At 60.5% G+C, this 15541-nt stretch overlaps 3 protein-coding genes across 6 annotated transcripts in view; 2 read left to right on the forward strand and 1 right to left on the reverse strand.

The window, feature by feature from the left end:
- Positions 1-5027: 5027 nt before the first annotated feature.
- PABPN1L (PABPN1 like, cytoplasmic) lies at positions 5028-8587 on the forward strand. Its single transcript, XM_035024501.1, is given in 8 exon segments — positions 5028-5282; positions 5610-5670; positions 5673-5713; positions 6046-6141; positions 6642-6748; positions 6887-6976; positions 7451-7600; positions 8566-8587. Coding segments are annotated over 8 exon segments (822 nt in total).
- Positions 8588-11002: 2415 nt separating this feature from the next.
- TRAPPC2L (trafficking protein particle complex 2 like) lies at positions 11003-15264 on the reverse strand. Of its 2 annotated transcripts, none has more exons than XM_035024607.1 (5): positions 15180-15264; positions 13635-13807; positions 12595-12682; positions 12376-12455; positions 11003-11484 (listed from the first exon to the last, which is right to left on the reverse strand). In XM_035024607.1, exons 1-5 carry the CDS (start codon positions 15210-15212, stop codon positions 11439-11441), a joined length of 420 nt encoding a protein of 139 aa, XP_034880498.1. In that variant the 5' UTR covers positions 15213-15264; the 3' UTR covers positions 11003-11438. The 2 variants fall into 2 exon arrangements, with proteins under 2 accessions (XP_034880498.1, XP_034880499.1); XM_035024608.1 differs by having other exon boundaries at positions 13635-13784; positions 15180-15258.
- Positions 15265-15283: 19 nt separating this feature from the next.
- Positions 15284-15541, forward strand: part of GALNS (galactosamine (N-acetyl)-6-sulfatase) — a 25985-nt gene continuing 25727 nt past the window's right edge. For 2 of the 3 annotated variants that reach the window (XM_035024604.1, XM_035024605.1), the window contains exon 1: positions 15284-15475. In XM_035024604.1, the coding sequence (XP_034880495.1) occupies positions 15359-15475 (117 nt within the window). In that variant the 5' untranslated portion in view covers positions 15284-15358. The remainder of the gene's footprint in view (positions 15476-15541) is intronic. The other variant, XM_035024603.1, reaches the window with a different exon arrangement.

A 15541-nucleotide genomic window follows, 5' to 3' on the forward strand; every position in this document is an offset into this window, starting at 1 on the left:
AGGCCACATATGGTGCACAGATGGGGGGTGCGGGGCCAACGAGATGGATGCTGGCACCCCTAGGCCCTCTCACTCCCCAGTGTGTGACCCCTCGACCTTTCCCACCTCCTCCTCTGCCTCCCCTGTTTCCCATCCTGCCCTGGACCCAGGCTGGCCTTTCCATTAGGACATGTCACTGTCCCCAGGTGGTATCTGACGGGTGTCCGAACAAGGACCAGTGCTGCCTCCTCCACGTGTGAACAGGTTGGCGCACCCCAGACCCCATCGGAATAGAGGGTCCCCATCCCCACAGCTCACCAGGACCAAAGGGAAGCCTCAGGTGTTACCAGGAGCAAAGAGGACAGATGGATACAGCCTTGGGGGTCCAGAAGGGTCAGGGCCAGGACAAGAGGAGCCAGATGCCCAGGCAAGGGGCTTCCCCCATGGGATCCACAGGTGGAGCCACTCACTAGAGGCCTCTAGAGCTTCAGCAGCAGGGGAGATGGACAGGAGAGGGGCTGGGAGGTACTGGTTTTAGTTTCATCTCAATGACATGGTGGAAAGAGATCAGGACAGGCCCTAACTTTCTCTTTTGCCAATTTTCCCAAATATATCCTCAAAATGACACCAAAGTCCCTTCATTGTTATCCACCCATCCTGCCTGTTCCAGCCTACTCTACGAAGCATGGCTGGCCATTACTCTGCCCATCCCCCCAGCCAACCTACAATTGTTTCTTGATTCTTTTATTTCATCAGCTCACCCTTCTGACCAATCAGTCATCTGTCTGGCCATCCATCCATCCACCCACCCACCCATCCATCCATCCACCTATCCATCCATCCACCCATCCACCCATCTACCCATCCACCCATCTACCCATCCATCCATCCATCCATCCATCCATCCATCCATCCATCCATCCACCCATCCACCCATCCATCCATCCATCCAACCATCCACCTATCCACCCACCCACCCCATCCGTCTACCCATCCATCCACCCATCCTTCTGTCCATCCATCCATCCATCCATCCACCCATCCTTCCGTCCATCCATCCATCCATGTATCCACCCACCCATCCATCCACCCACCTTCCATCTATCCATCCACCCACCCACCCACCCATCCACCCACCCATCCATCCACCCATCCTTCTGTCCATCCAACCACCCACCCATCCATTCACCCACCTGTCCATCCACCCGTCCACCCACCCGTCCATCTGTCTATCCATCCATCCACCCATCCACCCACCCATCCATGTATCCATCCATCCACCTATCCACCCACCCATCCACCTATCCACCCACCCATCCCTCCATCCACCTATCCATCCATCCACCCACCCACCAACTCAGCCATTCAGCCAAACACCCACCCATTCATCTGTCCATCTATTACTCTATCCCAGCTGCCACTTGATTCCACCCTCCCCCATTCAAACTTTCACTTAATCACCTCTCTATTCACCATCCACCCCAATACATACCAGTCACATATCTGTCCATCTCTTCTCCAATCTAACCCACACAGCCATGCCTCAGTCCATCCACCCTGTCCACTTCCATCCTCTGAACCCAGAGTAGCATCACCAAGTCCCCCAGTATTCCAAAGCAACAAGGGCAATTTGGATCTTCCCATGACCTCGACTGCCCTAAAGGAATCTGCCTGTCGGCTCAGCAAGCCTCCCCAGTGCCTCAACCATTGGTCCAGGCCTGCTCCAGGGACAGATAAAGCTCTGCTGCAGGCGTTGTGAGTAGACTGGACCAATGTCCTAGCAACAGCTTTGGCCAGTCTGGGCCAGCCTGGCAAGTGTGGTGGCCATGGGCCAGGAGCACTCATTGGGAGATGGCCCACACACCTGCTCAGGGGCCCTGTGACCAGAGCCACCAGTCAGGGTGAGCACATTCCCTGGCAAGACCCCAACATTGTGGGTGTCCTGTCCTTGTCTCCAAGGGTCACTGCCCGGAGGAGGTGTCCTCAGGAAAGGAGGGGGAGGGGCAGAAAGATGCCAGTGCTTCTGGAGCTCTTCTCCCCGGGTATGCATGGCTCGCTCTGCCTCCTTCCCACTCCCATCCTCCATCCTGGGCTACCAGACTCTGGAAATTAGCCCTTTAGGGCTCTGGAGAGCTATAGGAACAGACCCTGCCCAAGCTGAATTTGGTTGATGGCGTGGGCGGGGGGAGAGGGGCGCAGATCTCTGGGACACTAGAGGCCCCGCACTTCCTAGCCCCAGGCTCCCATGCCACACGGGATATTTTCCAAAATGGGACTGGGCGCAAGTTCCCCAGACGATGGTCCTGCTAGCAGGATTGGAGGAGAAAACAGAACACAAGGAGCTAGATTGGGGGTACATAAGGCCTGGGGAGCCCAGCATCTGCGACAGCACCTATCTGGTCCCCCACAGTTCTGGAAAACTCCATTTTGCATGCTTTCTATTCCTTTTGTTTCAATTCAGCTGGCTGCTGGAGTGCCACCCCAAAGACCCCTTGTGATACGTCGGGACTCAAACTGGAGCCTGTTTTTTAAATATTAGAACAGAGGCAGTGGACACCCTTGCTGTCCACAGGGACGAGGGGGCCCAGCCAGGCTGGCCTCCAGGGTGTCAGGCCCTGGGAACAGGCTCATGGGGATTGGATGGATTTTTCCTCTTCTCCTTTTTTTTTTTTTTTTTAAACTCCTCAAAAGGAGTTGGAGCGAGTGTTGTTTCATTTTCCTGTGACGGGCTTTCCTCAGCGCTGTGGAACCCATGGCATGCCGTCCCCGTTGTGTGTCCCCTGATGTGCTTTGTTTGACCTGGGTGCTGTAAGACGTCATGATTCAGGTCACGTCCGTTATCTGTGTCGTGTAATAAAGCCAACGTTTGCCATCACGGGGCTGTGCCTCTCCTTGGTTCCGGTGACCGCGGGGAAGCCGTGTCTGATGGGGGGGGCGCTTTCTCGGTGCCAAGCAAGAGACAAGGCCCTGCCCCATGGGGGTGGTGAACAAACAGGTGACGTAAGTTGGGGTGTGAATGGGAATGGACCCCCTGGCGCAGTTCACCCACAGCCTCCTGTGCTCTTGCCACATGGGTGAACTTTCAAAAGCTGGGTCCTCAAGGTGATCTGGACGACCTTGGGCCCCAGCTGACACCCATGGTTTGTGGCTGTGCCGGGCATGTTCCACAAGACCCTAAAAGAGGACAGTGAGGAAAGGGACACCTTGACCCCAAGGAGCCAGGGTGTCGCAACCAGGGTGTCCTGGCTCCCAGGGCAGGTCCTAGCCAGATTCGGATGCCCAGAACTTGGCATTCGTGGTGTGCTGGCAGTCCCTGGGAGGAAGGGGTGTTATTAATACTTGGGCTCCGGCTTGGAACATGATGTATTTGAAAGGCGTCATTGGAAAGGCCAGCATGGGGGCAAGTCTGTCCCCACGCCAGGCGGCTGGCAGGAGCCCCAGCTGGGCTTGGTGTGTCAGCAGTCCCGGCAGAGAGCAGGCTGACAGCGTTTTTCCATTGCAGAGATCTGAACTCAGACGGAGGCTGGCGGCGGAGGGGGGGGGCCCGGCCTGAGTCCAGCTGGCTCTTGGCTTGGACACAGCCACCATGGTGTTCTGCCTCCCACGTGGAAGTGGAGGGAAGGGCCCAGGCCAGAGGCCCTCCATGGGGCCTCCGACCCCCAGGAGGCAGGGGACCTGACGGCCTCGTGTTACAGGAGAGATGGCTGTACTTCATCCTCACGTAGACAGCCTGGGGCCGAGGCCCTGTGCTCAGTGCAGACATGCATGCTGCCCTTGAGGCACCATGACTTGCCAGGGGAGACCGAGGGGGAGTCCTGGCGGAAGGAGGAGCAATCAGGGAGGCTTCCTGGAAACAGCGGTGCAGTGCATGTGCCTGTGTGGACTGGGAGCGAGGGGGTGTGGCCGGCAAGGAGCGAGGTGCTTGAGGAGGCCAGGCAGCCGCTAGGGGCCAAGAGATTCCACCGGGTGGTGAGAGAGCAGAGCCTGGAGACCTGGGAAGAGGGCCTGGGCCCAGGGGTAGAGCAGCCTCGGCAGGCGCTCCCACAGGCCGGCTCCGTGTAAGACGCAGCTCCCCCCTTCCCAAGTCCCCAGGGAAGAGACCCCAACGGGCCCAGTGTGGACCTACCAGCTACGGCCTGGAGTGGGGGGCTCTGGGCCGGGGTGGGCAGACATGCCCAGAGGGGGCCCCCGTAAACACGGAGCAGGAGCTCCCCCGAGGCTGAGCCAGACTGAGGCCAGCCAGAACAGCCGCTCCAGCGAAGACAGATGGAGGCCAGGGCACATGGGGACACAGGCCCACAGCTGCCCTCCAGGGGCGAGAAGTGAGGGGCCCAGGCTGGCCTGGAAGCCAGAGACTTTACAAGTGTCCATCACAGATCTGCACCTGATTGTACGTTTGTGACCTGTAGTCAGGGCAGGACTCCGGCTCCCACCTGCCCTGGTCCAGAACGAGGGAGGGGGAGAGGAGTGTCCACGGGCAATGGACGGGGGTGTCAAGAGCAGGGACGGGGCCCTACCCTGCCCAGACCACGGGCCTCTGACCTCCTGTGGCACATGCCTGCCCTCACCCCGCCAGGCCTTTGCTCACACTGGTCCCTCCACCCACACCGTCCTTGCCCCAGCCTGCCTGACCAGTCCCTCTAGGGCAGCCCCAACGCCGTCTCCTCCAGGAGGGCTGCCCTCATCCCACGTGCCATCCTTCCCGCTTGTGCACCCTTGGGGAATTCACTTCTGCCCATGTCATCCTCCCCGTGGCCTGCCACTGGAGGTGTGACCCTGAGCAGGTGTCGTGGTGAGCATGGTGGAGCTCATGCAGGAGAAGACCCTGCCCGGCCCTGCCTCCGCACCAGTCCTCTCTGCACCTCAAGGGTCCTGCGAGAGGAAGAAGGTGCAGGGCCCAGAAGCTGGGGCTGGAAGTCAGCCCCGCGGACTCTCGAGGGAGCACCTGGCCTGGGGAGGAGCTTAAAACCCTGGGGGAGGGCAGGTGCTGCTGTGAAGGTGAGCAAGGGAGGCTGCCTTTCCCCCATCCCCCCATCCACCGATGTGGCATGTGGCCATTCCTCAGCCACACTCTCTTCCCACCCCCTACCGAGGCCTGGCTGCAAAGCGTTTCCCCAGACCCTGAGGCCCTGGGCTGGGGGGCCTGGAGCAGGGCCGAGAAGCCCCCTCTGGGGCCAGGGGTTGGGGACAGGAAGTAAGAGGAGCCAGGGAAAGCAGAGGAAGACCAGAAAGATGAAGATGCAGGCTTCCTCCTGTCTCTCTTGGAGGGGGAGGACCTGGCTAAGTACCGGGTGCCTGACTAGGTAACACCCACGTGGAGCCCAGCGGAGGCCAGCCAGGGACCTCAGAAACTTGTGCATAGGTTCAGGGGGACCAATGGCTGCAGCCCTGACCCTTTTCCAGGCCACTGTCCCTGGCATGGAAGAGGGTTGTGGGTATGCCCAACCCTGCAAGGCTGGGGAGGATGGCAGGGCCCCAGTCCACACGGCCTTCCTGCTCCCTCCAGCATGTCCCCCTGGAGCCAGTGACCCTGAGGACAGACAGGCTCATGCCTGTTCCCCTCTGCCCCCCCTCGAGAGGAGCCTAGGGGCCGTCTTGCCTCTGGGCTCCACCTGGGGTCATGCTGGCAGAAGCTGGAGGCCATCAAACTGAAGCTGTGGGCCATGGAGCAGGCCCAAGGGCCGGAGACGCAGGGGCGCAGGGCCAAGCCGCGGAGGAGGAGAGCGCAGGCGCCGTACTGAGCCCCGGGGCAGGTAGGAGCCAGCAGGCCAGGCCAACCCCTTCCCTGGTGGGTGGGCCACGAGTCCTTGGGCACACGGCCCCGAGCCCCCCTTCCCTGTCGGTACATCTGGGTGGGCTGCAGCTGCTGCAGGCACAGGGCCGGCCCACAGGGAGAGTCTGGGGTCTCCATGCGTCGGGCCTGGCCGGGGCAGGTGTGCAGTAAGCCCTTCCAGAACAGTCCCTGGGGGTGACCCTCTTCCCCAAGGAGTGAGGAATAAGCCACAACTTATTGTTGTGAGGTGCCTGCCCTTAGCAGCTGCCGGGAGCCCCCCAACCTGTGGTGAGACCCATCCTGGGGCCCCCCTCTCGGTAGGTTGCCCCTGCCCCGGGAGCCCCGTGGAGAAGGTGGAGTCGGACCACAGATCCGTCTATGTGGGCAATGTGAGTCCGGGAGGGGGCAAGATGGGGCAGTGGGCACCCAAGGTAGGCCATCTCCTCCTGGCTTTGAGGATTAAAGAAAGGGACAAAGGCTCAGGAGGGGAGAAGCCAGAGGACAGGACCTGGCTGGGGGGTGCGCCGCCCCAGGAGGGAGCATGGGCCCTGTGTCCTCAGGCATTCTGGTTTCCCGACGGGAAATGCTGGGATTCAGCATTGCCACGGGAATCTCCCGTTGGCCAATCACCCTGGCCACAAATCCCACTGTAAAAAGCCACCTGTTGCCTGGACAGGCCAGATGAACTTAGGGGGTCATCTCACACATGGAGGGTGGACGTCTCTGTCTGCAGTCCACCCCCAGCAGGGGTGGGGGACCAAGGCAACGGCTACTAACTCCACCCCGGGGTCTAATCAACCTCTCTACCGAGAAAACATGCTGTGGGAGCCCCCGGGAGAGCGAGGCCTCTGCGGGAGGCCCCCCACCACCAGGGGCGTACCTGTGGCAGGTGGACTGCGGGGGCACAGCGGAGCATCTGGAATCCTACTTCAACCCCTGCGGGGAGGGCCACCAGGTCACCGTCCCGTGCGACAAGTTCTCCGGACACCCCAAGGGGTCAGTGCCAGCCAGGCAACAGGGAGCGGGGGGTGGGGGGCTCAGGGAGGGCGGCTCCAGAGGGGCCAGGCGCCCTGGGGTACTGTGGAGCCCAGGCATCCCGGGGTGGCCCTCCCCCGCCCTGCCCGCCTACCCCAGCTATGCCTACATGGAGTTTGCCGCCAAGAGCTCAGCCCAGGCTGCAGTGGAGCTGGATGAGAGCATCTTCCGAGGCCGAGTCCTCAAGGTGTGTTCCCTAAACCACGTTAACCCATGAATCCCTGGGGGACCAGGAAACGCAGGCATAGGGAGAGGCCACGACCCTTCTCCACTCCCCCAGTGTCTCTGGGCACATCCGCGGGTGGAGGGGTGGCTGCCTCAGGGCCCAGCGGGTCGCCACTGCATGGCGCGGCTCTCTTCCCCAGCTGGACACTTAGGGGATGCTGGGTCCACAGGGGCACATCACCTGACCATGTCTGTGGCTGGACAGTTCAGGTCTGAGTGGGAATTTTGAGGAGGCTGGGAACAAGTTAGGGTCTGATGCCCCAGAGCTCCACGCCAGGAGCTGCGGGGTGTAACCGCTTCACACCTGCCTGTGAGCCTCCAGCGGAGAAACCCAAGAAGGCTTCCTGGAGGCAGCTTTAGCCCTGGGCTCTGCCCTGCGCTCCATTAAGGCTGCGCTGGGGAGGCGGGGAGGAGAACAAGTGTCTCAGAGGGACCCAGCCTTCGGCCCAGGCCCAAAAGGACCAACTTGCCAGGGATCAGCTCCACGGACCGCGGGGGCTTGGAAGGACATTAAGGCGCCAGAGGAGGACCCTTCCCCCACAGCAGTCTCCGGGGCGGGGCCCGCTTCAGACCACGAGGGCGGAACCGGTGGGCGGGGCCCGGTGGGCGGAACCCGGGTGGGGGCGGGGCCTGCTTCAGTCCGCGGGGGCGGAACCGGTGGGCGGGGCCGGGGGGAACCCGGGGGCGGGGGAACCCCGAGGCGGGGGCGGGGCCTGCTTCAGACAGCGGGGGCGGAACTGGTGGGCGGGGCCCGGGCGGGGCCTGCGCTCACGCCCCCTTTTCTCTACGCCGGGGCCGTGGAAGGTTCTCTCTGTAGTATTCGCCGAACTGAAGGGAGAATGGGATTTTGAGAGTGGGGCCGGGGAGGGTCAGGAGTAAACAGCTGTGCTCTCGGCGGGAATAACTGCGCAGCGCCCCCAGTCGGAGCCATAAGTCTTGCATGAAACCGGACACCACGGGGGTGCAGGTGGGTCCTGTGCCACTCGGGGCTTTGGAAGGCTACTGAGCAAAGCTTCAGGCAGCTAGCGCTGAGGCAGCTTGGGGCTCTCCAAGTCTTTTTAAGGAAAAGTAGAAATGTGTCTTAATGGTAAAGCATAAATTAAATTTCAGTAGTTTTTAAAAGCACGTGACAGCAGGCCTCCGGGTCTGTGCTGCCCCCCACAGTGAGGGACACAGTGTGAGGCACTGTGGGAGGGCACGCACCTAGGGCTCCTGGCCCAGGCCTGGCCCTTGTCAGAAGTTCCCCACGCTGGGCACTCCCGACTGCGGCCGCTCTGCCGCAGACACGCCCCACTTCCTCCCTGAATTGCAGTATGTGCTCCTTCGCACTGCAGGGCTGGGGAAGGAAAACTCCCTTTGCTCTGGACCTAAGTAGCTGCCGAGGAACCCTCGCTGGGCTGTTCCAAAGCCGCTCGGCTTGTTAGCCTACCTACCAATTCTTTATGCCAGGAACAGAGCTGCTAGGGCTGCAATCCACAGGGAGTCCAAAGGTGGGGTGGGGGGACCGCCACCCCTTGGCTCTCCACCCGCATTTGTCTCTGGCGTCCTCTTAGGCCAGCTTCTCACTCCCCGTGATCTGGGGTCAAGTCTGCCCTTGAGTGGGGCAAACGATGCCCCCCTAAAAAATGTCCACACCCTAATTTCCAGAACCTGCGAACGTGACCTTATTTGAGAAAAGGTCAGGATCATCCTGGATCATCTGGGTGGGCCCTAAATCCAATGAGACACAGACCCACAGAGAGGATGCGAAGAAAGAGGCAGAGATTGTAGTGTTGTGTCTGTAAGCCAAGGAACTGCTGGCGGCCATCAGAAGCTGGACAGGCACGGACCAGATCCTCCCTCAGAACCTTCCGGAGGAACTGGCCCTAGTGACCCCTTGATTCCTGACTCTGGCCTCCGGAACTGGGAGGACATTTCTTTCTTCTCTCCTGCCCGCTCACTCACTCACACATGCCCATCCTGTGAGAAGGTAGGAAGGAGGGGCTGTCAGGGCAGAGCCGGGCGTGGCCTGGACCAGGGGCAGTCAGGAGGGCGCAGACGAGGCTCGCCACCTGGACACAGTTCCCCGGGCTGAAGCTTATGTGGCACCGCGCGGGTGACACCGGATCCTGCCTGCTCGGCACCCAGGGGCTGCTCGCCCTCCGCGGTGAGGGGGGATTTGCCTCCGTCTTGAGGCGCTCACCATGCATGCTGGCAGTCTCCACCCGCCCCCCCCCCCCCAAGCTGGTTCACTTTCAGAAGAGTTTTCCTAACCCCTTCTGTGTGGCTGCTCTGAAGAGAGAGCGGGCCTAGGAATCCCTCCTCACCCCTGGATTTCGGGCCCAAGCCGACCAAGACAGAGGGAGGATGGAGGACGCTCCCGACTTGGCGGCCACCTGGGTGGCGAGGGCTCCAAGCGGTGAGCTGCTGAGTGGCCTTACGTGGCCGTGCCTGGAGAAGGCTGAGACATACAGGCCCCCTGTCTGGTCGGGGGCAGAAGGAAGGACAGGGAGCAGTCACCCGAACAACAGCTAGGAGCTGACTGGGAGCGGCACCTAACGGGGCTCAGCTCCAGGGTGGAGTCCAGGCGGGCAGGAGGCCCACGAGGAGGCCGGCCTCAAGGTACAGAACTGCTAAATGATGATGGGAAACCCTCACAGGACAGTTCCGTTGGCAGCACGTGGGCCAGCACATTACTTCTGAGCCCTGCTTTTCTCAGGTGTAAAATGGGGATGCTACCTAACGATGTGTGTGAAAACTCCCGAGTGTAAAGCACGTTTAAGGGCTGGTCTGTCTGCACCTACAGAAAAACCCAAATAGCAGCAGCTTCAACAAGACAGCAGTTTATTTTATTTTCCTCTACAAAATGCTGACTATAAAAAGTCCTGGCCTATGTCAGCAAAACCCATCTTCCTTCTAGCTTTCTGCTCCCCATCCTTAGGAGATAAAGCTTTTCCTCATACTTTCAAGAGGGCTGCCTTAGCTCCAGCCATCACATCCAAGATCCAGAAGGGAAAAGATGAGGGAAGGGTACTCCATCTGCTAGCTGAATCCCCCTTCAAAGTATCTTTCCTGCAAGTCTATCCCAACACCATCCACTTTCATGCCATAACTACCTACCCTTGTGTGCTACGGAGAGTCTAGTCAACTGTAGCCAGTAACACTGGGCCTTTGTTGCAAAGCAGCAAGCTGGCAACTTGCAGGCCCCCCCACAGCCACCACTCAGGCAGGAGCAATTACCACCAAAGCTCAACCAGAGGTGTGTGGGTGGCATCTGAACCAGCGCCCGGTGGTCGGTGCCTCTCAGTCCCACCCTAGGTGTTCCACCTGCCGCGGGAGGTGGTGTGCTGGGACTTGTGTTTAGTACCCAGTCCTGACTGAGTTCTCCCTCTACTTCTCTGATTTTGAACACGACTCCCGTGTTCCTCAGAGGGGAAGGGAAGGCAGTGCAGAGGTGTGCAAGTCTCATCCTGGCGCCAGCAGCCTTCCCTGTTGCCCAGGGGCCCCGAAGCTGCCCTCCTCCTGTCAGAGGCCTTCTCTGGCACGCTGGAAAGGGGAGGGAGGGATTCGCAGCTGTCTTGGGGCCGAGACTCAAAGCCACTGTGCCAAACAAATGATAAAGGGTACTAGAGCCTGGGCCAGCAGATCCCAGAAGGCACTGTCACATGGACTTGGCCAAGCAGGCCTCCGGGGAGGCAGAGTGCAGAAATCCAATCCCACCAGCTCCATCCCAAATGTGACGCCCTCCCCCCGCCAGCTCGGGGGCCTGCAGGGGCAGCAAGTGAGCGGGGACTCCTCTAACCCAGCCTGGCCCTCGGGCCGTGAGGAACTGCCAGGTGCACCCCGAGGAAGAGGCCTCTGGGACTGCTCACTCCATCCTCGGCAAGCCAGAGGCAACCTACGAGCCGAGTCAAAGCTCCCTGGCGCTGTAAGGGGTGCTCCTGAGGCCAGGCGCAAGACTGGAGACATGAAGGCCCCTCCTGCAGTGCAGGGGGAGGTGTGTGGGCTGTATGGGGAGGGGGGAAGGAGGGCCCTCTAGATCTGGCTCTGGCCAGGTCAGCCTCTGGAGCACAGACCCACCCACAAGTCCCTCTGCACCTCCCTCTGCTCCCCCTGCAGCTGCAGCATCTTTAGGGCCCGAAGCTCCGTGGGCTCTCCCACCTCCCCTCCCTGTCCCTTCGTGCCTCCCTGCTCTGTCTGGTCCCCGAGCAGTGCGCCATCCTGGAGAGGCCCGCGCCACACTCTTCAGTTAAACTCTCTGCTGACACAAGGAAAACGCCAAATCCATTCTCAGAGGACCTTTAGTCTGCACGCACCGTGCCTGAGACCTTGCCCCCAGGCAGCCCGTCTGTGGCGCTGGGGAATAGGCAAATGATCATGAATCTCCCTCTGAGCAGTACAGTTATGCCCACAGGGCCTCTCCTCCAGCACGGCAGCAGGACCTCGCTCAGCACACCTGGATCATCATGGACGTCACCATGCTGTCGAAGGCCCTGCGGACAGAGACAGCCATCAGAGGAGCAGCTGGGGCTCTGCAGCACCACCCATGACCCGGGACCAGGACAGTCCCTCCCCAGTCAGGTACACTCAGCCGCGAGGCCAGTGTCCTGCCACCCCGGCAGCGGGAAGCTAAGTCTCATGCCCCCTCACGCCCTATGCGGTTCCCATAGTCCCGCCGGAGCTGGATCTCCAGGGAGGGGTGGAGGGGCGGGGGCCGTCCCTGTCCTGCACATAGGATTCTCCGTACCAGCACCTGTTTCTCTCACCTGGGGCCCAGGATGAACTGAGACACAGCATCATGGCTGAGGGAAGGCGCCATGGGAAGGGCCTGGCTCGGGTCAGGATCCTCTCACCTGCTGCCTACAAGGAGCCCCTTGGGAACCACGTGTAGGCATGTAGGGAATTCCCAAGAGCAGATGTGGAATGTGTGCATGCAAACGCTTCTTTATACAATCGTTGTGATGTCCCAATGTCACGTCTGTGTCTATTGCAGGACTACGTGGAAGAAACCTACAATCCAATTTCCTAACTATTCAAGTTCAATGACCAAGACAAACGGGGCAGGAACAGGAAGACGTTTTCTCACGAAGGTCCTGCCACATGCCTGGGCCCTTACTGGGTTCTGTGGGGGCTCTCGGACTAACTGGGCATACCTGGAAAACCGAGAGGGCAAGGTCTATGCCCTGCCCTGCCCCCCAATCCTCTCCCGTCTGTTTTATATGTTGGATATCCACGTAAGAGTTTATTGTGAAAACAGGGTTCTACCGCTTCAGAATCACTCACTCCTTAGAGGAACGATGCCCCTCGCTGAGACAGACCTTCCCTCCCGCACGTTGAGAACAACGGCTCTCAGCAAGGAAGGGTCTGCACAGCAGTCAGCTCACCTGGACTGAATGTGGTCCCCGGGGTTGTAGAAGGGATTGCACATCACATCCGTGTAGGAATTGTGCAGCTTCCGGAACATCTGAGACAAGAACCAATGGTGTCAGTTCACGGGTACACACGGCTGCTGCCAAATTTCTGACTTCTGAGCATCTGAAAACAAAGCGAAAAAGAGAAAACGCACCGGCCCAGGCACAGCCTGCAAACACCCCGGTACTTACACTGCGGATCTCGTTGTCCCGAAGCGCTGTGTTGGAGGAATCCACCACCATGACAAACTTCACCTTGGAGTTGGTCACGTAGCCGTACCTGCACAGCTGGTTAGGGAACATGCATTTAACTCAGGGACTCTAGGACACCACAAGGCACGGCACCACCATGGAGGGTGTGTGAGCCGAGGGCCATCTGTGCACAGCCCCTGGCTCCAAAGCCACTTTGGAGAAACAGGACAAGCTTGCATCACAGAAGGGACCCCAGGTACCTCCCACAATACCGGGGCATACTAGGTGGACCACACACTTCCTTGGGGCAGCTTTTGGCATTTACAGGAGGCAGCTAAGCCTTGTTCGGACTTAAGCTTTGGGGCCCACCTGCCCAGACCCTGGGGCACCTCAACTTCATTCTCAATCACTTCCTGGCCCAGCAGTGCTAACTGCAAAACCGGAGGCCCAAGAATCAGGCAGACCCTGCCTAAAGCACCCATGCCACGAAAAGCCACTTTATCCGGTAGAACAGTGGCTCCCGGGCAGATGTCACAGAAGGCAAGCTACATTACTACTCGTGGGGCTATCTTTGCACTCCATGGGTTTCATGCCATTTGTCCCAAGGGACTGGTCAAGTTATGACGGGGGCCTATGGGGCTGGGCCTGGTGATGGAAGGAGAACTGTCCTTGCTCAGAGGTGGTGGCCCAGCAGACAGAGCCTGGAAAGCTGTCCTCACGCAAGAAGGAGGAAGGTTCCTGGTTCTTCTGCAAACCAGACGAGGGACAGATGCAGACTGCCATACTTCTCCAGGGAATTCATGCCCAGCTTTTCCCACATTATCCTCCCAAGTAAAAAACGGTGTGAAATCTCAATTAGCCTCAAGCTGCCCTAATTCCCTTTGGTTGAAAGCTCTCACTTTCTTTCCAAGCGACATTGGGTCTTTCAAGGCCACCTGATCCTACAGTACACTTTGAAACCGGAGGCGGGATCTCCAAACGTGAAACCCTGTGGAGAGAGACCACCAGCTGGCAGGCCCCCCGCCAGGTGTGAAGGATACACCTTGTAGTCCTCTGTGGGGTACAGCAGGCCCAGGTAGAGCTCCCTCTGGTCCACCAAGGCCTTCCCCATGGCAGAGATCTTCTCGTCCACCACGTCCAGGGATGTATGCACCATGTAGTGGAACTTCAGCTCATTCTCGGTGGGGATGCTGCGGATGTAAAGAGGATAATTCTGCAAGAAAGGATGCCGGAACTGAAATGCTGAGAAACCACCCTGGGCACACAGGCCTCGAGGATGAGGCCCCAGAGCACTCAGAACGGAGGACTGGCCAAGAGCCAATTAGGCACAGGGACGCACACTCTCATTCTCTAAAACCCATTGCTTACTCCTCCAAAGGGCTGTAGGCAGTGTCTTTGGGGAACCCAGTCAATCTTGAGGTTTACCTCCCTTCTGCACGGAGCATCACTAAGGGGGCAGAAACAGTGGGTCTGAGTACAGCCTGACAACAACCCAGACAGCCGGAAAAGTCACTCAGCTTCTGTGCAGGGCCCAGTCCTAGCACGTGCTCTCCTCCCAGCCCATAAATACTAGCTGTTTCCCTATGCGTACCTACTGCACTCTCTTCACGTTGGCAGAAGCACTGACGTGCCCTCCCACTAAACCCTGTCCAGGCTCAGCTCAAACCACCCTTCATCTCTGCAGGGCTAATTCCTACCATCCTAACCCGAGGGGTTAAAAGGTCTTAAGAGGGCCCCCACATGCCACAATGCACTGATTCTGTCCCGTGCCTGGTGCTGCAGATAGAATAAACACGATGCTGTCCCTGTGCTAATGGGGCTGATCTCTGGTGAAGGACAGTCCACAAACCCGACAAATAAATAACGTGTCATGCGCTACGACAGGAGGCATCCCTTGAAGAACTTCCGTAAGAACCACCTCATAAGCCCGGTCTTATAGAAGACACAGGGAATCAACGCTTTGTGCAGTAAGAAACCGCGCTCGGTCTTAGGATTCAGACACAGCTTTCTGGAGGAGACGACATCTATGGTGGCCAGCGTGAGAGGGCGGCGGTGGGTTTCCAGGTGCAAAGGCCCGGAGGCGAGCAAGCAGAGCCTGTCAGAGGAGCTCCGGGTTGGCGGGGTGGGAGAGGCTGGCTAGGGGAGAAGGGGAGGAGGCGCCAAGTTGTTCTGACGTCACCGCGAGGCCCTGAGAAGCCCCTGCGGAGCCCTGGGGCCGGGGCGTGACGCGCTCTCGTGAGGTTTTGGAACCAGCCCGGGCTGCTGCGTGGAGGGACCGCGGGCCGCGGAGCGGGCGGCGAGGCGGCCGGGCGGGAGAGCGCAGCGCAGCGGGACGAACACCAGGGGACAGCGGGCTCGCGAGCGAGAGCCGCCGGGCCGGCGGACGGACGGGGGACGCAAGCGGGGCGCCGGGGCCGACCCTCCCGCCGCTGCAGACGCGGGCGCGGGCGGAGCCTCCCCGCGGCGCCCCCAGCCCGGCGCGGCGGAGCCCGTGCTTGCGGAGCCCTCGGGGCAGGCAGGGAGGCGGCAGCGGCGCGGCGGCCCGGGCAGGGCTCCGCAGCCCGCCGTCCCGCCCGCGCGCTCACCTCCTTGGCGATCACCGCCACGCACACCGCCATCTTGGAGGCCCGCGCGCCGCGTCACGTGACCCCGCCGCCAGTCACGCGGCCGCCTCGGCCCCGCCCCGCCGCCGGCGGGAAACGCCGCCCGCGCGCCCGCCGCTTCCAGTCGCGGGCCCGGCCTGGAGGCGCCGGGGGCGGTTGCTATGGCGCCCGTTGCCGCGGCGACGAGATGGCGGCTGCTGCTGGTGCTGAGCGCCGCTGGGCTCGGGGCCGTGGGCGCCCCGAAGCCCCCGAACATCCTGCTCCTGCTCATGGACGACGTGAGTGCGGCCGCCGGTCAGGCTCCCGGGGAGGGCCCTGGGTGAAGGAGGGCCGTGGAGGGGGGG

This window comes from Mirounga leonina, unplaced genomic scaffold, assembly GCF_011800145.1.
Source record: "Mirounga leonina isolate KUSES-001 unplaced genomic scaffold, KU_Mleo_1.0 Mir_180, whole genome shotgun sequence".
Classification (NCBI taxonomy): Eukaryota; Metazoa; Chordata; class Mammalia; order Carnivora; family Phocidae; genus Mirounga; species Mirounga leonina.